Genomic DNA, 20,952 nt, shown 5'->3' on the forward strand with positions numbered 1-20,952 from the left:
GTCACCCATCATGTAGACATCATCAAGGACCTATTCATGAGTCTAGGCCTGATGATCGATACAGAGAAATCCACTCTGGTTCCCACACAGAGGATAGACTTCATTGGGGCCATCCTGGACTCCAATCTCGCCAGAGCCTGCTTACCACAGCCTCAGTTTCTGGCGATGATAACAATTATCCGAGGCCCATAGAACTTCCCGACAACTTTGGCTCGCACTTGTCTCGGTCTCCTGGGTCACATGGCTGCCTGCCCGTTTGTGACCAAACATGCCAGGCTACGCCTCTGTCCCCTCCAATCTTGGCTCACCTCGGTATACCACCCAGGCAGAGACACCATAGACATGATAGTCACGATTCCCTCGAGCATCCTAGGCTCCCTCGACTGATGGTTGATGCCCTCCCTGGTGTGTGCAGGGTTGCCGTTCCATCCACCTCAGCCTTCTATGTCCCTGATGACGGATGCGTCATCTCTCGGCTGGGGTGCTCACCTCGGCCATCTTCACACTCAAGGCCTTTGGTCATCTCAGGAGCTGGCCTTGCACATCAATGTCCGAAAGCTGAGAGCAGTCCGCCTTGCGTGCCAGGCGTTTCAACAGCATTTGCAAGGCCGTTGTGTCTCAGTGTTAACAGACAACACAACGGCCATGTATTACATAAACAAGCAGGGAGGGACACGGTCCTCCCACCTTTGTCAGGAAGCCATCCGGCTCTGGGACTTCTGTATAGCCCACTCAGGACGCTACCAGGTCTATCTTCTCTCAGGGGTTCGGAATACTCTGGCGGATCGACTCAGCAGATCCTTCCTGTCTCATGAGTGGTTGATTCGTCCGCACGTTATTCATTCTGTTTTCCAGAAGTGGGACTTTCCCCGTATAGACCTCATCGCTTTCCGCGAGAACAGGAAATGCCAGATGTTCTGCTCCCTCCAAGGCCTCTCCCCGGGCTCGATCTCGGACGCTTTCCTGATGCCGTGGATGAGCCAACTGCTTTGCGTCTTTCCACTGTTCCCACTGGTTCACAGTGTCCTGATAAAGCTCCGCAGGAACAGAGCTCGCTTAATCATGATCGCTCCAGCGTGGCCCAGGCAGCACTGGTACACCATGCTGCTCGACCTGTCGATAGCCAACCCAATTACCCTACCTCTTCGCCCAGACCTCATAAATCAGGACCATGGCAGACTTCACCACCCAGACTTGCAGTCCCTTCACCTCACAGCATGGCTGCTGCTTGGTTAAGCCAGTCCGAGTTACGTTGCTCTGCCTTAGTACAACAAGTACTCCTGGGTAGCAGGAAACCTTCCACTCGGTCAACATATCTGGCCAAGTGCAAGGGTTTCTCCTGCTGGTGCGAAACGCATGTTACTCCCACCGAGGTCTCGATCCCCACCATCCTGGACTACCTCTGGTCTCTCAAACAACAGGGCCTAGCGGTATCATCATTGAGGGTGCACTTGGCGGCCATCTCTACCTTCCACCCAGGGGAAAGTGGCCGCTCCGTGTTCTCACACCCTATGGTTTCTAGGTTCCTCAAGGGCTTGGACTGCCTATACCCCCAAGTACGCCATCCCACCCCTACCTGGGACCTCAACCTGGTTCTAACCAGACTTATGTCTGCCCCTTTCGAGCCGTTAGCAACCTGCTCACTACTATACCTGTCCTGGAAAACAGCTTTCCTCATAGCCATTACATCGGCCAGACGAGTCTCCGAGCTTAGGGCTCTCACGGTGGACCCACCATATACTGTGTTTCACAAGGACAAGGTGCAGTTGCGACCACACCCAGCTTTCCTCCCTAAAGTGGTAACGGTCTTTCATATCAACCAGGATATCTTCCTTCCGGTCTTCTTCCCGAAGCCACACTCATCACGACGGGAACAACAATTGCACTCCCTAGACGTCCGCAGAGCGCTCGCATTTTATACTGAGCGGACAAAACCCTTTCGTAAAATGCCCCAACTCTTCATCGCGGTGGCAGACCGAATGAAGGGCCTACCTGTCTCCTCCCAGAGGATCTCATCTTGCGTGATGGCGTGCATCTGTACTTGTTATGACTTGGCTCATGTTCCCTTGAGCCACCTCACCACACATTCTACCAGGGCTCAGGCTTCATCTGCTGCCTTCCTGGCTCATGTACCTATCCAGGAAATATGTCACGCAGCTACCTGGTCCTCGGACCACACCTTTGCCTCACATTACGCTCTGGTCCAACAGTCCAGAGATGACGCAGCATTTGGATCAGCAGTTCTACATTCTGCAACATCTCACTCCGACCCCACTGCCTAGGTAAGGCTTGGGAGTCACCTAATTGGAATCGATATGAGCAAGCACTCAAAGAAGAAAAGACGCTTACTCAACTTTGTAACTGTTGTTCTTTGAGATGTGTTGCTCATATCCATTCCAAACCCGCCATCCTTCCCCTCTGTCGGAGTAGCCGGCAAGAAGGAACTGAAGGGCCGTTGGGGTTGGCAGGGGAATATATCCAGCGCCATGGCGGTGCCACTCCAGGGGCGACCCAGCCGATCCACCGAGTGTTGCTAGGGTAAAAATCTTCCGATGAACGTGCACGCGGTGCGCGCACACCTAATTGGAATGGATATGAGCAACACATCTCGAAGAACAACAGTTACAAAGGTGAGTAACTGTCTTTTCTTCATTTCACAGTTTAGAGTCTGTTTTGTGAACCATTGTTGCTGTGAATGATCCATTCAGAGAAACGGGGAGAACCTCCTAGAGTGAAGGAGAAGATGGAGATGCTTGCAGTACATGGCCAGGAGACTGGTACAGCATATAACTCTTGTGTTCCTTTTTCAAAATGAGAAAAAAACATGCAGATTTTCTTATCAAGTCAGCAGATATTTTAAAATATCACTGATAGTATATATGACAAATCCCATTCTTGCTTGGAATTTAGTCTTATTTGTTTCTTTATGTAGTACCAGACAGGTGAGTCAAGCTTTACAGGCACAACTGAGGTAAAGGCCTAATTTTTTTTATAAGTGAGTAGTGACTTTGGGAAGCCCTGCTTTTAAATTCCTTAAAAGAGTCTGATTTTTCAGAAAGCGCTGAGCACTTTTCCCTCCAAATCAGGTACCTCTTTTAAAATTTCTCATATTGGGCATCTAAAATAACTAGTGTTTCCCAGTAATTTAGGTCAAAGTCCCTACCTCAGAGCTGACACTCTAAGGCGCTGATCTGGCAAACAATCATCTGAATAATATAATTGAAGTCAGTTAATTTAATGCTAAGCACAGGCATAAGGCTCAAGGCCTAAAGTGATAGCAAAACCAAAATGAATGGTCAATACGTGTAGAGAGGCTGTGGAAGGAGAGCAGTAAACAAAAGAAGAGATGTAGTCTTTGCCTGGTGTAGTTATCTGCAGTGGTCTATGCTGACTGTATTGTGACTAGGTTTTTTTTGGTTTGTTTTTTTTAAAATATACATTTTTTTGAGAGGGAGTGATCAGTCTGGTGGAAGAATTGAGGTTTCAGGAGACATTTGCATGAGAAGGAACTTGTTCGGTGCACTAGATCAGGGAAACATTTGCAAGCATAAAGGCAGCATGGGGAAAAAAGCACAAAAAGGGTGTAGTGTAGAGAAAGTGAGTGATCGTGGAGCATGGGGCCTGGTGCAAGACTTGAGGCCTGAACCATGGTCAGCAAAGCCAGATTAAGCTGTGAACCAAAGTCAGGCCATGTATTAAAGCAGGTGCTTACAAGTTCACTGTCCAATACATGAACTTGGCAAGGGCACTGCTAGCATTGCTAAAACACAGGCACTCCTAAGAGATACCAGCACTGGGTATGTATGTGAACACCGTCCAAAAGATGAGCCCAGGTACATCCTGACCTAGCACAAGATAAGAGGATTTGACAGTAGATATCAGGAGCAGGGTACAAGGAGAGATAACAAGCAGATGTCATGAAACCCGTAAGGTAGTACGTGACTTTTGTCTCATCAATACATATTGGGTGCCTCGCCTTCACTCTTTGTGCAGCTGAGGGGACAGCAGAGAGTCCCACAGCTGACTGAGCCACTCCTTACCACTGGGCACTCATGTGTTAGTGTACCTGTAACCACAGAGCCGGGGCGCTGGTACTGTGTCTTGAGGGCGATAAACCTGACCAAGTGCCTTTGTCACCAAACTGAGCCTGTGGTTTTTCTTACATGTAACGTCAAGGTCTTCTCAGTTAGCAGGCTGCACTCTCTTCCAATGCTGATAACACCAGAGCTCCAAGAACCAGAAGCTTTGAGCATCTGTAACTGCTTAGCAGCCTGGACAGTGTTTCTGTGGCAACAACATTCCAGCCTTCAGTGCTTAACAACAAAGGGGTCTGAGAGAAGGAAATTAAGAGAATCAGTTGGCCCTTGACTTGTTTTACTAGTGAGATACTTAACTTAAGGCAGGACAGAGAAGCATAGTCACCCTAGACAAGAGGAAATAATAGAAAGTGTTGAAAACCAGAGTGTATTGGGGAGTGAGGGAGCAGATCAGTTTTATTTGGCTTCTGTCAGAAAATCATCTTGGACCAGATTTATAAAGGTATTTAGGTTCTTGAAGATTCAGATAGGTGCCTAGTGGGATTTACAAAGTGCCTCAGTGAATTGGGTGCATAGGTCCTATTGACTTTCAATGGGAGTTAGCTACCTATCCTCAGACTTTGGTATGTTAATATTTTCAGTTTTCTCATAATTTCTGGGCAAAGCATAGACTTTAGAAATGATCCAATGCTGTTATAAAAATTTAGTTTCCTGTGGCATATAGGCCTGATTTTGAATAATGGTCATAAACTGACAAGGGCTAAAATTCTTTTGCCTCCTTCAGTTTTCAAATAGTTCTAGATTTTCATTGTGTCTGCACACTATTCCTGTTCTCTTTATGTAGGGGAAATGGTGCTGTTTCTGATGGGAATGGGGAAAGAGTCATTCCTAGGAGGCAATGTACAGGATGGCTGTTAGTGGTACAGATTTATTAACTGAACTCTCAGGTCAGACTGGAATGTGAATTATTATTATTATATATTCTATAGCCCTTGAGATGTGATGGGCACTTTCAAATGGTTAAGAGAGAAACAATCTAAAAGAAATCCCTAAAACATGGGCAAGGCAAAGTTACTATAGTGCATGGATGGAATAAATGTCAACTTGGATTCAAACTTAAATAGGTGTGGGATGCCCATGGGGAATATGTTTCTCTGATCAGTGGACAACTGCTTGTCCTGCACAAATACAGTTGATAAGAAGGTATGTACCACAGAGCTGACAATAGGGAACCTTTTCTTCTTAAGGAATTACCAGTTGGGTATCTGGGACACATTATAAGGGAATATAAATTCAAGTGAGTTACCTTCTCAGAGATCTGGCCCAATGCTTGGCTTTTTTGATCAGCCGTTTGTGCTGAAATGCACTGCGCACTTTTGTTTCTTGGGCTCATGTTTATCTCATGTTTTGACTCTAGTGTTACAAGAATTGAGCCTGTTCTGTAAAAGAGATGTCAATGGGGTTGGAGTGTTATACGACCTGCTCAGATCTCCCTGGCTGCAAGCTCTCCTGAAGGTAAAGCCCTCTTTTTTTTCTGCAAGGCCAGTGTTCCTTTGAGAACAATATCTCCAACAGGCATCTGCCTCACTGCCATGCAGAGACTGTAGGTTAGTTAATCCAGATACTTCAGATTAAGGTGGAAAATCCCAGTGTACCTGGCTAATTGGGTAATACCATGCAATCACAGGGAGATTTAAGATTGGCTGCAGGTGGTGATCTGTACTCAGGTTGTAAAATGGGTGTGATATCTTGTTTTCTATGAATGAATGAAAAGTGCTATATGAGTGTGAAATATTATTTACTATTGATTGCATTGCTGTGACATATAATCAAGGGCTGTATGTTAGCATCAGACTGAACTGGGAATAGGGTGACAAGATGTCCCGATAAAATCCCTATATTTAGTTCTTTGTCCTGCATCCCGACCGATGTATGGTTGGGACGCCATTTATCCCAATATTTTGCACTCCGACTTTTTTTTTTTTTTTTTTTTTTTTCTTTGGTAGCCCCCTTCTCTCTCCCCCACTTCCCCCATGTGTCCTGATATTTTGTTCTTGTCATCTGGTCACCCTAACTGGGAAGAAAATTTTTCCTCTTAGACAAAACAGTTCAAAAAATTAAGTTAAACATTTTAGCAAGAAAGGAATTTTTTAAAGTCTGTAAACAGGTCCAAAGTTAATAAAACAAAAATAAAGAAAAAACCTTTCTAAGTCAGTGGTCACCAACCAGTCGATCATGATTGACCGGTTGATCCTAGAGGATCTCCCAGTCAATCGCGCTCCCCAGCAGCACAGCATGGCTGCCACTAAGGCAGACTCCCTATCCTGGCCCTACGCTGCTCTCGGAAGCAGCCAGCGTGGCTCCACGGGTCGGCGGGCAGGAGCAGGGATCTCCCTCTGTGTGCTGCTCCTGCCTGCAAGCACCACCCCTGCAGCTTCCATTGGCCGGGAGAGCTGTAAAAGAGGTGCTTTAGAGAGGGGCAGCGCTTGAAGCCACGTTTCCCCGCCCCTCCCTCAGGGCGTATTGGCCGCTTCTGGAAGCGGTTTGGAGCCAGTGTAGGCAGGGAGCCTGCCTTAGCCTCACTGCACTCGCCACCATAAGTGCTGTGCTGCCGGACATAAGTGCTGCCCAGTGGAAGGCTGTACCCCAAACCCGCTCCTGCACCCCAAGTCCCACTCTGAGCCCCCTCCCAGAGCCAGCACCAAGCCCCCTTCTGCAGTCCAATTCCTAGCCCATAACCCCCTCCCAGAGCCAGCACCCTAAACCCCCTCCTGCACCCCAAGCCCCAGCCCTGACCACCCTCCCTGACGCAGCATCCTGTACCCCCTCCTGCACCTCAACACTCTGCAGCCTGCAACCCCCTGTTTCACCCAAACTCCCCCCCAGAGCCCGCATTCTGCACCCCCTCTGCACCCCAACACTCTGGCCCAAGCTCAGCCCAGAGCCTCCTCTCACACTGTGAACCCCTCAGCCGCAGCCCACTGCCCGCACCTCCTCCTGAACCCCAATCCCCTACCTCAGCCCAGTGAAAGTGAGTGAGGGTGGAGAAAAATGAGCAACGGAGAGGGTGAGGATGGAATGAGCAGGGCAGGACTTTGGGGAAGGGGCGAGGTAGATCCTGGGTTGCCCTTAGATTAAAAAAGTGATTTTGGGCATAAAAAGGTTGGAGACCACTATACTAGGTGAATAAAACTTTCCTTGAACTCAGTCTTTAAATTGGTGATTTAGTTTAGCTTTGCTATTTGAATAAGGATTATAGTTAGGGGAAGAAAGGAAACAGTGGAATCTCTGAGGATTGCCATACTGGATTAGAGCATTGGTCCAGTGAGCCCTTTATCTAGCCTTTAACCTATTACAGATACTTCAGATTAAGGTGGAAAATCCCAGTGTACTTGGCTAACTGGGTAGTTCTATGCAATGTCAGATTTAAAATTGGCCTCAGCTGGCAATCTGTAGTTAGGATTGATAGCCTTAATCATGAAGGCTAAGATTTTGTCATGGATATTTTTAGTAAAAGTCACAAACAAGTCATGGGCAAAAAAGAAAAAATCACGCAAGCCGTGATCTGTCTGTCACTTTTACTAAAAATATATCTGACAAAAAGGGGATCTGTCAGTCCCCACACTGCCTGAAGCAAGGCAGCTCCATAGGGGCTAGGAGCCGCCTGCAGCACAGGCGGCTTGGGGATTCCCCTGCTGACAACTGCGGGCTCAGGGAGCTGCCAGAGGGACCCTTCAACTCCCTACCCCTGCTGGTGGTGGAGGACCCTGCAGCTCCAGGCTGAAGTCACAGAGGTTGCTGGAAGTCATGGATTCCGTGGCCTCCATGACTAAATTGTAGCCTTATTTATGATTTTTATTCTAGCTAGTCCTAGAAAATCTTTAGTGGTATGGTATTTACTGTATGTGTGTATGTTTCCATATCAGTGGATCCACACCATGGGTGTGACTCCATTGAGTAGTATTGCATTGTCCTCTTTTCCTTATCGTTTCACCCTATAGGTTTATGAATGCCTCCATCGATCTATCAGAAAAAAAACAGTCCCAGTCACACCCCAAGCACGTGCACTGTCTCGTGAGGTGAGATTATATAAGAGACTATATTCCTTTGTTTTTTAACCGAACCCTAATTTAACTCGATTGCACATAATAATACTCTGCATATCTGTGGTGCAGTCTGTCCGAGGATCTGAGTGCACATCACAAGCATTAATAACTTTAGCCTCGCTCCCTTGTGAGGCAAGTAGTTAATCATCTCCATTGTACAGATAGGGGATCAAGAACACATAGAAGGTGTGGAATTCCCAGAATCACATAGTCTATGGCTGAGTGACTACGAGTCCTGTGCATTAACTGCTAGATCATCCCTCCTCCCCAATTCACAATCTGCCTTGTCATAAGAGCTGACCCTAAAGGAGCCTGGCTCAAATCTATGCATTTTATAAAGTTTCTGATAGGATGATTTTAATAAGTTCAGGACAGAATTAGCTGGAAGCTTAATGGTTCGTGCTAGAAACTTATACTGGAGACGAAATCTAGTTATGGGATTGGAGAAGGAAATTCACTTAGTCTCATAGCATAGAGTTAAAGAAAAAGTCTGTTACATTACCAAATAAAGTTTACTACAGTATTTAAAATAGGAATTCCTGATGGATCCTGTTCCCACTCTCTCATCACCAGGTGGTGGAGTTGTTGCGTGAAGTCCCTCAGTCTACAGAGATCAGAGAGCTGAGACGACTTCTGCGAAATCCAAACTTGAAGGCAAGTGTTGGCCATTGAAAGGGGAATCGAAACATCTCTCACTGAATTGACTTCAGTATGGGGGGAATGAATTTGCAGCTGCCTGCAGAAGACAGCAAAGAAGGCAATAGAGATTTGGATTAGTTATGGCAAGGAGAAATTAGTGGACAATGGTAGCTGTGAATTTGCAAGTGTGGGATTCTTTCCTCCATCTTTAAAGTCTGTGTCTCATCCCTTACCTCACGAAAGTATTAAATATTTACAGTATGCACAACAGACTGATGGTTACTGCTGTTTTTAATATCTATGCTTTTGAGAGATCTATTTAAAAAAATTCTTAGAGACATGGGGCAGGTTTTTTACATGAACAAACTTGTTTTGTCTTAAAAACTATTACAAAGGCTATGTGCTTGTGCTATATCCCCAAACAAGGACACAGCTCTCCTAAGATTAAATTCCAAGAAAACAGGAAAATGTCCAGTGACTGAATTTTTCAGTGGAAAGAGCAATGATGTCACCCATCGCCGTGTGGGTCTGTATTCATGTAAGAATTCAGTCTCCCGCTTCTGACTTCTAGACAGCCCCAGTCAAAGCTATTTCTTGGGATGACCTTCGCTTGCTTCTTTCTTCTTGTCACAGGCCTTACTATCAGCTCATGATACTGTGGCCCAGAAAGATTTTGAACCAATCCTTCCCCCTCTACCAGATAACATCCCTGAAAATGAAGAAGCCATGAGGATTGTCTGCTTAGTGAAAAACAAGCAGCCCCTGGTAAGGAAGCTTTCTGATTTTTTTGATCATTTGAACTTGTGCAATAGATTCAGTAAAGTATTTTGTATAAATGGGTTATTTATAAGCAATGCTATAGAAATTTTGTTAATTCTATTCTTTTAAATTGACAAAGACTTATCTTGAACAAATTAAGTGCCTCCTTGGCAAATGGAGTGGGAAGGAGGGTAAAAACCTAACAAAATTTCTTGGAAGTTGTTTGCCCTTGTTGCCCTTTTATGTTGTACTACATTTGTGATAAATACAGGGATTAGCACTGGAAAATCATAACATTAGAGATGGAAAAGATGTATTACAGTAGGCCCTATGTATGATTTCATAGAATGCGAGAGTCGGAAACTGAGCTGTATAATGGCCATTTTGCTCATACCCCTTAAGAGACTAGGTTTACACAACTTTTAATGTCTTGTGCACTGTACTTATGGGTCCTGCAGTACTGTGCAGCTTTAAGGAGAAAAGCAATCTTTTTCATTAAGGAGCTCAGATTTGCAGTTTGAAAGGAATCAAAAGATATTTATTCTTTTTGTTTTGCCAGGGTGCCACCATTAAACGCCATGAGATAACAGGTGACATTGTGGTTGCCAGGGTGATCCATGGTGGGCTAGCAGACAGAAGTGGTAAGTATCATTTGAAACACACAGCAGGGAAAAAATAACCTTTTTTTCTGCAACTGTAAATTCTCTCCTATTAGAACTTTTAGGCACATACCTTGTACAGTACCATATAAATAGTAATAATTGCCTGACACTGAAGTACTTCTGACTTTTTTTTATTATTTCTTCATAATTCTCTCATTCCGGGGTAAATGTGTTGCATTCAAAAAAGATGAGACAGAAAGCCAACATCAAACACAATCTTACAGTATTTACACTAAACATCAACACCTGGATAAATCTGGCATGAGTTAAGCACTAATACAAAATAGTACCACCTGGTATGAACACCAGCACACTCAATTTCATAGCAGAATGTGGATAACTTGCTCGGGCTCTAGTCCCTCCATCATAAAATAGTTCCCATTACTGTACCATGGCCTCTGTCTGGAGGATAAGTTTACCAAAGTTGTACACAGCAGCTGAATGAGATCCTGTTAGGATTAATTAAGATACACAAGATAACCTGTTTAACTGAGTTGAAGGGGAAGATGCAACTACCACTTGTGGTTTGCATGATAGATCATGTGTTTCTTGCTTATCTTTAGTAAACTTACTTCTGTAGAAACTAGAGATGAGCCCAAACACCAGATCATATCCCCCCACCACCATTACTTCCTCTGAACCATGAAGGGTTTCAGATCTAGATCTGAACATTGTAACTCAACCTATTACTATAATGGTCAGAACCAGAACTCTGAATCTGAACACGTCAGTTTTGGGGGAACTCTAGTTTGTATAAGAATCCTTAACACTCTTCGCATCCTTTTCATCATCACTAGATCTCAAGTGCTTTACAAAAAAAAAGGGGAAGAATGAATACGCCTATTCTACAGATAGAGAAACTGAGGCTCAGAGAAGTCAAGTCAATTACTTGAGATTGCACAGTGAAGCCTATAACAGAGCTGTCTGCTCTATCCACAGCACAATACTACTTCAGATCTGACATTCCTGACTCAGGTCCGAATCTAGGATAGGGTCATTTCTTATTTCAGGACTGTTCTCCAGTTTTCTGTTGCATCTCTGAACTTTTTCAGGATCACATCTTCTCTATAATAAGTGTGTCTTCTTTCCTGTACCTTTTTATTCTAGGATTGTTGTATGCCGGAGACAAGCTGGTAGAGGTGAATGGAGTTCCAGTGGAGGGACTAGAGCCAGAGCAAGTTATCCATATTCTGGTTTGAAATGGATTTTACTTTTTTTCATTTCTCTGTAGTTCAGGTGTAATTATATGTACTCACGTGCACTTCCTTTAAAAAGAGCAACCCAAATTCTCAATGTAAATTTCTAGAGGAAGGAAGACCTACACACCAGCAATAATTTCACATGTAATGTACTACTTTGTCTGTTTCTTCATTGTGGGTGAAATTCATCCTGGGCAGTGATCCAGCACATGACCTATGTGCTATTTTTAAGCCCTCCAAATAGAGCCTAAGTGGTATACAAACCCTGTTGTGGACATCTGTATAGGGGTGCATTCCACCTTTCGAACTAGGGACAAAACCCAGTAGAACCTCACTCATTCTCTCTATCTAAAATCAATAATTCTGCCAACCCTTACCCCCCCAGCAGTCTCACTCCATTTCTCTGAAAAGGATTAGTTGCAAAATAAGGTGTCATATTCTTAAGCCTTCATTCATTTTACAAAATGCATTAACTACTATGTTATCAAGTACTGTCATAAATAATTTAAACTAAAATAATCGTTGTTTAAAATTAGCAAACAAAGATCACTCTGTGATGCGCTATCCCTGATGTTTGTTAGCTTGCTCATCAGGTCACAATATTTAGTATTCTCCATTGGCTCTCTAGTTGTTAGTGCCAATGAGGTTCCACTCTGGTTAGTGTCTGTTCTTTTATTTGTTTCTCTCTCGTGATTTCTCCGTTTGCACCTATCTTCAGATGCATAACACACCATTAGAAATACAAACTTCACCATAACACAAAATCTACAAATCTTTAAAACATGCTTGCACAGCCCAGCCCTATATAGTTAATTTAAATTAGACTTCAGAACTAAAATTTAATTGTGAATTGATACTGAAAATATGTGTGTTTTTAACAAGACATATATTTAAGGGAATTAGACATCTTAGCAAAGTTCCAAAATTTTCCACACAGGAACTAAATCAATCTTTCTTTTAAAGATCTTTGTTTTAACAATGATTCTGTATATGGCATTCTGCTGGAGCTAAGCAATTTCCATTCTTATAATAAGGATATTTATAATGGGCTGTTGGAGCCATCATTCGTCTTGCAGTGATGAAACTTAAAATACTTTCAGTGTGTTACCAGTAGCAAATATATTTTGACCTTTTTTTTCTTCTGAAATCTTTTAGTCTCTGTCCCAGGGAACAATTATGTTCAAACTGATTCCAGTTTCCGATCGGCCAGTCAGCAACCAAACAACAGTAAGAGATGCATTTATTTTTTTCTTCCAGATTGTTATTGTTACTGCAGACAGTTAATCCAGTAATGTCTAATGGACACTCTGCACAGTGTGATATATGAGGGTAAGGTTGTTTAGAAGCATCTATTGCCAGCCCAGCTCACAGAAATCTCTAATAACATGTCTTGCCTAGACATATGTCTCCACTGAAATTAATAGTTTGCTGTAGGTAAGGCAATTAAATGTAGCAAGCTGTGATAAAGTTAAAGGTAGTGAAGGCATCTCTGGAGCGATCCAGAGGGAGAAGGTCAAATTGTTCACAGTATAATAGGTGACTATGTTTTTCTTGATCAGGAAAATACCGGTAGTTTGATTTCAGACCTGGGGGCTCTTCCCATTGAAGTCAATGGCAAAACTTTTGTTGACTTCATCTGAAGTCAGATCAGGTCCTTAGTTTGTGAATATTCACACGGCTACTCTATCTGTTCTGAAGAAGCTCACCTTCACTCATGTCTGTATGTTCTGTATCAGCTCTATGTGCGAGCAATGGCAGATTACTGGCCTCTGCAGGACCCTGCCATACCCTGTGCTGATGCAGGCTTGCCCTTTAAAAAGGGTGAAATCCTTCAGATTGTTGACCAGAATGATGTGCTCTGGTGGCAGGCAAGGCAAGTCTCAGACCTGAGTGCGTGTGCTGGGCTGATACCATCAAACCATCTTCTGAAGAGGTAAGAAAATGTAGGGTTTCTGAACTCAAACCAGAGAATGAGCCAGATACCTTGGGTTTCATGATCTGAACTTAGCAATTATAGAACAGATTGATTCAGTCAATAAAGATGCACTGATGCCTGCAGACAGTGTGAGCCTTCTGTATGTGTCTTCTCCTGTTTTAATAGTACTATGGACGTTTGTGTGAAAACAGGATTTTTTCCACCTTAAGCCTAATTGTAAGTAACTCAGGGCAGAGGCATTGTTTTTATATTAGTGTGTAAAGCTCCTAACAGGATCAGTCCTATATACATAAACTAAGATAAATAGCTTTAGACAAAGATTTGGTTTCTCAGTACTGTCCTTCGTGATACAAAAAATGTAAAGAGAAAACTCAGAATTTGCTACAGAGGCATAATTATTTCAAAAAATCACTACAGTATTTTAAAGGTGTGTGTGAGGCATCTGTAGCTTTGTGTTTTTCATACTCAAAGCAGAGCTGAAAGATGTGTTTTTTTTAATGAGAAACAAAAAACCACCTCACTATTTTCTGCATATAGTCAGTTTATATTTAGAAAGAACCCTTTTGCAAAGTTGCCTAGTTTATACAGCTTCTCTAGCATGGTTCTGTAACCATGTTGTACTATCCAGAGTACAAACAAAAAAAGCATAGGGTGCCCCTAATTGTGCCAGACAACTGACTACTGTTAAGCTTTGAGTTGTAATGCACACAGGCCCAGAGGGAGCTGTAATTAAGACTCTGTGTCAGAGAGAACCCAGTACAGCACACTTCCCACTTCCAGCCATGTGGACCACAATACAGATAATACTGCTCTCCTCCATTACGTGCATTAATTTAGGGCAATACTTTCAGGCCAATGATGTAGAATATTGGCATTCAGATCGGCGTTGTAGGACACTTGCTTCCCTCCAACAGTTGCAGGTGGGGCAGAACACTAGCTATGCTTCCACTCTTGGTGGTTGGTAATGGTGTTTTATCCTTCAGGTAGCTTTGAGCACTCATGTAATTTTGTGTGCAGGTGATAGAATGGAGCATCTAAGTAGGAAGTAATGCAATGCTGAATTGATTTCTTATTGTGATGAATTCCTTTCTGTTCAGGAAGCAGCGAGAATTCTGGTGGTCTCAGCCCTTCCAGCCCCATGTCTGTCTCAAATCAACAATATGTGAGTGCAACAATATGTGAATGCAAAATTCTCCAGCTGCCAGTGAGAGTAGGGAGTGAGAAGTCTGTTTTTTGTTTCTTATATCCAGTAATAAAGAAATTAAACATAATCAAATGAGTGTATATACCAAGAATTGTGACCTCCAGAAATGCATTCAGAATCCCCACTGAAATCTGTGGGTGTAACAGGTGTATCTGAATTCGGCACTTAACCTGTTTTGGATTCTTAGGATCTTTATTGTTATCAGAATACAGTATATTTAGGATCTAAAAACCTTGAATTCCCATTTAAGTCAATGGCAGCTGAGAGTACTCAACACTGTCTAGGACTGAGCCTTGTATGTAGGCTATTCGTAGCAAGAAATCTCTACTGTTTGTGTCCTCCTGAAACGCTTATTAGACAAGTTTATTGTAGATTTCCATGGCAGGGAGAGCTAGTAGTTCTGTACCAGAAAATACGCCTCCTGCTTCCCCTTTCCCTCTCCCACAACTTCTCTGTTTCTCTGTGGTCTGCATTATTACTTGCTAATACTTTTTATGACCCAGGAGGTGAATTTCCAGTTAAGTCAATGCTCTGTATTTTCATCTTTCAAGAGTCTTTCTGATGCAGTTGATTTTACTTGGTAACTGTAGCACTGGCAATCACTTTAGCTGTGTATTTATTTTTAATTGCTTCAATGGATTTGCTGTGGACAGTGAGTACTGTGGAAGAAGGTAAGAGATGAGGCCTCGATTACATCATATTGCAGTTCCTCACATCTGCTTGGAAGTCCAGCATTAGCTGATCTCTAAATGTACAAGATACTATCTTGTTTATAAAGACATTAAAAATGACTAGATGCTTTACTTGTACTTATAAGGATACATGTCAGGATTGGTTGGGGCAGTTTTCCTTTTACATCTCTCTGCCAAGTCTATCTGCATCATGTGTAAATAGAGTGACGAAAGAAATTCTTTATTGTGGTTTGTTCACTAAAGATACCCATAGATGTTTAAAAAGCTTTATTTTTCCAATTTTAATTAAAAAAATTATCAGTGTACACAGCATTCTAGAAAAACATTCACTTACAAAATATGCAAAGGGTATTGGGGGGGAAATGATGTTCTGATGATAGTCATACTGATCCTTCTCAAATCGATCTGAAATATAAACACTGCATCGGTTCAAATTAACACCCTTTCTTGTTTCAGCTGGACAATTCAAATCAGGCATGTTTGTCTCCCAGCTGGGAACCCTTTGGAGCATTGATATAAGAAGCATCTTTCCTCTGCCTATTGAAAGAAAGTTATTAGTACTTTAGAACAAGGCCCCATTGAAATACTGAAAATGTTTTAACCGAATTTGAGCTTCGGGGGGGAGTTAGTTTTATTCTTATGTTGAAGTCTTGAATTTGAGTTTTTTCAATGCTTTTGGAGATCGTTTGATTTCCTTTCTCTTTTTGTCTGTTATAACCTGCAGAGGACGACATGCAGATTGATGAGAAGTGTGTGGAAACAGGTAACTGTCTTCATTTAAGGAGATTTGTCTGTGTTCACAGCAATACACGAGCTAGACAAAGACTACTAGCGTTTCTTGAATAAAATGGAACATCCTTATAGTGAGCTCATATATAGAGAAGTTCCATTTATAGTGAAGTAGAGTGAAAGCCCCAGACCATTTCAAAGTACTGATTGCAATTCTGGTTATAATGAATCTCTGCTTGTAGTGAAGATAGTCTGTAGAAATGAATGGCTGTTCTAAATACATACTACTCTATTTGAGATCCAGCGCATTTACAGTGCAGATTATAGACTCAGCGGGCCAAAGTTGCAGCTGGTGTAAAGGGGTGAAACATAGTTGGTGTCAATTTGTCTCATTAAACCTATAATATTATTAAGTTACTATGGTTTTAAAGACACTCTGGAACTCATTGCCACACGCTTTCATTGAGGCAAAACGCTTAGCTGGATTCAAATACAGATTGGATGCTTATATAAGGCTATGCAGAGTTATACTAATGCAGATTTTAAAAAACAAGAATTTTGGAAAGGATAATAAACCCTTTTGCTTCAAAGTACAAATCTAACTCTTACTAATGAGGTTAAATGGAAAGATTTCTTGGAGGCAGGCTATTTCATAACAGGATTTCTTGCACTAGTCTCAGAAGTAACAGGCAAAAGCCACTCTTGCAGACACGATACTGGATTAGATGGACTGCAGGTCTGATCCAGTATGGCAGTTCCTATGTTCCTATATTGCAGGATCTGTTTTCCACTGTGTTTTATTTCTCAATGCAAGTCAATAAGGAGTTTGAGTTAGGGATGATGTTCGTATCAGAGCTTTCATATATACTGTGTTTGATTTCTGGAACATTAACCTTCTGAATGGGATTGCATGAAATACAAGGAGTTGGAAGTGCTTCATTGATGGAAAAAAATCAAAACCCCAAATCCAACACCTTCAAATTCTGGTGGACATTTGGATTCCAATTCTCACTTTTCAGCAACTTTGACAGAAGTTTGGATCCAGATTCTCTTGGCAGCTCATGATCATTTCTAATTGAACTAAAAGAAAGCAGTGGAAGTATGTTTGGGAAGTTGGCAGGAGTCTGAGAGCTTTATGTGGTCCTTCCAGTATTGGAAGGGAAATAATTTCTGATGTGATCACATTATTTTAAGCAGAAATAGTATTGAAACTAAATGTATTTGCTGTTTTTGCTATCTGGGTGACGTAAAAGATGAAGAAACATTTGAGTCTGGTAAGTCAAATTCTTCCTGCCTAATTCCGGTTCTGTCTCATCCTCTAAGACTCACAGACATGTAAGAGCTATCCAACAAAAACCAAAACAAAACAAAAAGCAATCAGATTAAAGTGCAATTCTCTCTTGAAAAGTGACTCTCTAAAATAAATACTATTTACTCAGTAGAACTGCTCCCTGTATTTATCCAGAGCCATGTCTGGGTGACTTCAGTGACCAAAATAAATTTTTACTTCTGTTTCTTCCTGTTAGCCCTGCAGAGTCCATGTACAGAAGGAAAAGTGAGCTCAATTCTATTCCTTCTTATGCAGCAACGACAGTCATGTTTACCAAGCTCTAATCCATTACACGTGTGCAAACCCAAGGTGTCAGAGGGGATAACTGGAAGATAATGGGATTTCTCAAGTATAACTGAGACCCTATTTTAGACCATGGTATCTTTATTACTGTGGATGAAGAAGAATGAAGAACCTGTTTAACTGTTAAATCCTAGTCTGCGTTTTCAGGGCAAGCATAGAAACAAATATATTTATTATTGTAAACTGAGCACCTCAGATATAAAATCATGAGACACAATCATGGAACCTAAGGATGCCATTTTTATAGGCACTTTTCAGAGTATAATCACACTTTGAAAGCCCTGCCATACATGTTCAACTGTGTATCTGAAGGTCTACAAAACTTGGTCTTTTGGAGCAAATTAGATCCCGCATCATTTCTAAATTTCTCAGTTCAAATAATTTACTGTCTTATTTTGGTTAAATTACTTGCCCTCTTCATTCTTCTGCTGTGCTATTGCTACTGTATAAGAGTACCGAGGATCTGAATGTGGGCTCTTCCCCATCCGCTTAACTCCAACTCAGAGGCTTCATTCTTTTCCGCTTTTGAGGGCAATGCTTGAGGCTTACTAAACAAAATAAGGGAGTTTGTGAGGCAGTCACTTGCATCTTTATTCAGGGCCATTAATGCCCTTTTCCCTGCAATAGTTGCATTCTTGGGGAATTAGTTCAGATCCTGCTCATTATCTGAGGCCAGGTCTACACTGCGACTTTAAATCGGTTTAATGGCCGATATACTGATTTAACGCTGTACCCGTTCACACGACGTCGTCATTAATATCGAGTTAAACGGCTCCTTAAATCGATTTTGGAACTCCTCCCAGACGAGAGGAGTAGCGCTAAATTCGAAAGTGATAACTCGGATTAGGGTTCGTGTGGACAAGAAAAATACATTATTAGGCGCTCCAGCACTAGAGTATCACCACGAGTGCACCACTGACCGCTCTGGTCCGCAATCCGAACTCGGATGTGGAGTGCCGGTAAAAAGACAGCCCGAGGACCTTTAGAATGACATTTCCTGCTTTCAAGTGTCCAGCCTCTGATCAGCACGGGTGGCGATGCAGTTGCAAATGCAAAAGTAGCTCCTGCATTGAACCTTACGGGAGATACTAGATCTGGATCACTGTATGGTAGAGACAAATCTGTTATCAGAGCTCCGTTAAAGAAACAGGAAATGCCAAAGCGTTTGAAAAAAACTCAGTATACACAGCGGTGCGTGACAACCGTAAACAGGAAGCCAGAGACTCAACGGATGCTCATGGAGGGAGGGGGTAATGAGGACTACGCTACCAGTCTCCACAGCAGTCTCTGAAATACTATTTGCGTTCTTGGCTCGAGCGGCCAATTGTCTGTAGCTTAATTGGCTGTCTTGGCGTGGTTCAGCGTGAAACAGCTCGTCAGTCTCTTCCCCCCCCCCGGCCCACACGTGAAAGAGAAGTAAAATAAAATAAATCCTTGAGTACTAGTAAATCCCCTCTGTGTACTGAATGCTGCTGGAGAGAGTACGTGAGTGTTGACAACGGTCAGATACTGTTTTGATCTCAGGTCCATGATTGCTGTGCTATGGGGTTGCTCGCACTCCGAGAAAAAAGGCGCCAAGGGTTGTCTGTCGCCTTCACTCACAAAGGGAGGGTGAGGCTGTACCCAGCACCACCCGGGGCAATGTTTTTGCGCCCATCAGGCACTGTGCTCTCAACCGACGTGGGAACTATGGGATAAGCTGAGGAACAGCTACCACAGTGCACCGCTGCCTGAAATCGATGTAAGCTTGGCGCATGGACGCAAACAATGCGGATTTCCGTGATCCCACTGTGGACGCGCTAAACCGATTTTATTAGATCTGTTTTGTAATATCGGTTTAAGCTAATTCGAAATAATCGTGCAGTGTAGACGTACCCTGAGTCACCTCTTTTCTGTTTCCAGGCAGCCAGGGGAAAAAGTCCAAAGATCATTCCCAGCTCAGGCTTCCACTCTACCTTGACAACTGAGTTATTGGAGCAGCTATAGGTTGTACTTTCCACTATTGGAGAGTGGCCAGAGCCAGACTCTGTAGCTGAGCACCCTCTTGTTTAGGGAGGTAGGATTCTGATCCAAGTTTTGTAGTTTGTCTGGCACATGCTTATTTTAATTTTAAACCAGCATTGTGTGTTTCATCGTTTGCACTCAAGTTGAAGCATGTATGAATTGGTCCAGTTTTGCCCACTTAGACTTGAACTTGGTCTCCTCAGAGCCCTAATTTTTCATCTCTCTCTTGTTTGTACATACTTATCCAAATCTCCAGAGGAGCTTAAAGAAGGTAACTTTAAACTTTTGTCTCCTATAGATTTTCAACAGCAATCTGCTGAAGCCAGAAAAATACTACAAACAATAGCTCAGTTACTTTCAGGAATTAGGCCCATTACAGTACATAGTTGTTGAATTTGCTTGTCAGCTCTGGGTGGAGAGGCCAGGTCAGGTAGAGGAGCAAAGAAGAGCTCAGGAGGAAATGACCATGGAAAGTGAGGTAGGCAGATTGCAATGCAATTTTACTTTACTCTGATCCAGAAATCTGTCATCTTTGCTAACGAGGCGATTTATTATCGCTATATACCTTAGCCTGAATGTCTTCAGAGCATGCTCCACAACCCATTATTTGTCAGAGACTTCTCACTATAACCAAAGATGAGGTGTTGTTAGTGTACATCCACTGGTGTACATAGGCAGGAGGCAAAGCTGGGAGAAGTGAAGAGTAGAATCTATTATCAAGTCCACTATGGACAATACCATGTGACTCAGTTACTCTTTTGGCACTGATTTGTACATGAGGCACCCATCAGTGTAGTAGCTAATTTTAAAAGGTAACCCCATAGCATGCCTGGTGCTTTCCAAGTGAATGAAAAGACAATGTACCTGCTCTGGAACAACTTCCATATAAAGTTAGACGAAAGAGACAAAGAAAAGACAGCAGACAGAAGAGATGTAGAGAGAATAAAACTGAATAATAGGAAAGAAGATACAGTTTAGCTTGGACAGGAGGGAGGCAAGGGGAGGCAGTTTCCCATGGGAAAAGAGTTTGGAACACAGCTGTCAAAATAGGTTTCTTGCTAGTTATTTTTAAATTTCTTCATCTTGTTTATTATAAGGTTTGGAAATGTTTTATTAGAGAAGAATATGAGATTTGTGGGGAATTAGAATTCGAGGGCTTTGCAGGAGAAGGGAGTTTTAAGGAAGGAATGTGTGCGCTGTTCAGGAAAGCTGTTCCAAGCACACAGCACAGCATGGGAGAAGGTCTGAAAATGAGAACAGAAGGGAATGAAGGAGATTGGTTTGGCAGGTGATTTGGGCAGTGGGGAGGTATCAAAGTGCCTTCGGGTGTGGAATCTAAGGCTGAGGTGTAG

The 20,952-nt window shown here is 42.7% G+C and overlaps 1 protein-coding gene across 1 annotated transcript in view; it reads left to right on the forward strand.

Moving 5' to 3' along the window:
• Positions 1–2,697: 2,697 nt before the first annotated feature.
• Positions 2,698–20,952, forward strand: part of MPP4 (MAGUK p55 scaffold protein 4) — a 34,041-nt gene continuing 15,786 nt past the window's right edge. Inside the window, exons 1-14 of the mRNA XM_032799491.2 lie at positions 2,698–2,777; positions 5,455–5,552; positions 8,039–8,116; positions 8,717–8,797; positions 9,416–9,547; positions 10,101–10,182; positions 11,311–11,396; positions 12,558–12,629; positions 13,139–13,335; positions 14,436–14,500; positions 15,196–15,213; positions 15,959–15,997; positions 17,217–17,237; positions 19,857–19,871. Of these exons, the coding sequence (XP_032655382.2) occupies positions 2,744–2,777; positions 5,455–5,552; positions 8,039–8,116; positions 8,717–8,797; positions 9,416–9,547; positions 10,101–10,182; positions 11,311–11,396; positions 12,558–12,629; positions 13,139–13,335; positions 14,436–14,500; positions 15,196–15,213; positions 15,959–15,997; positions 17,217–17,237; positions 19,857–19,871 (1,018 nt within the window). The 5' untranslated portion in view covers positions 2,698–2,743. The remainder of the gene's footprint in view (positions 2,778–5,454; positions 5,553–8,038; positions 8,117–8,716; positions 8,798–9,415; positions 9,548–10,100; positions 10,183–11,310; positions 11,397–12,557; positions 12,630–13,138; positions 13,336–14,435; positions 14,501–15,195; positions 15,214–15,958; positions 15,998–17,216; positions 17,238–19,856; positions 19,872–20,952) is intronic.

The sequence above is a fragment of the Chelonoidis abingdonii genome, chromosome 10 (assembly GCF_003597395.2).
Source record: "Chelonoidis abingdonii isolate Lonesome George chromosome 10, CheloAbing_2.0, whole genome shotgun sequence".
Classification (NCBI taxonomy): Eukaryota; Metazoa; Chordata; order Testudines; family Testudinidae; genus Chelonoidis; species Chelonoidis abingdonii.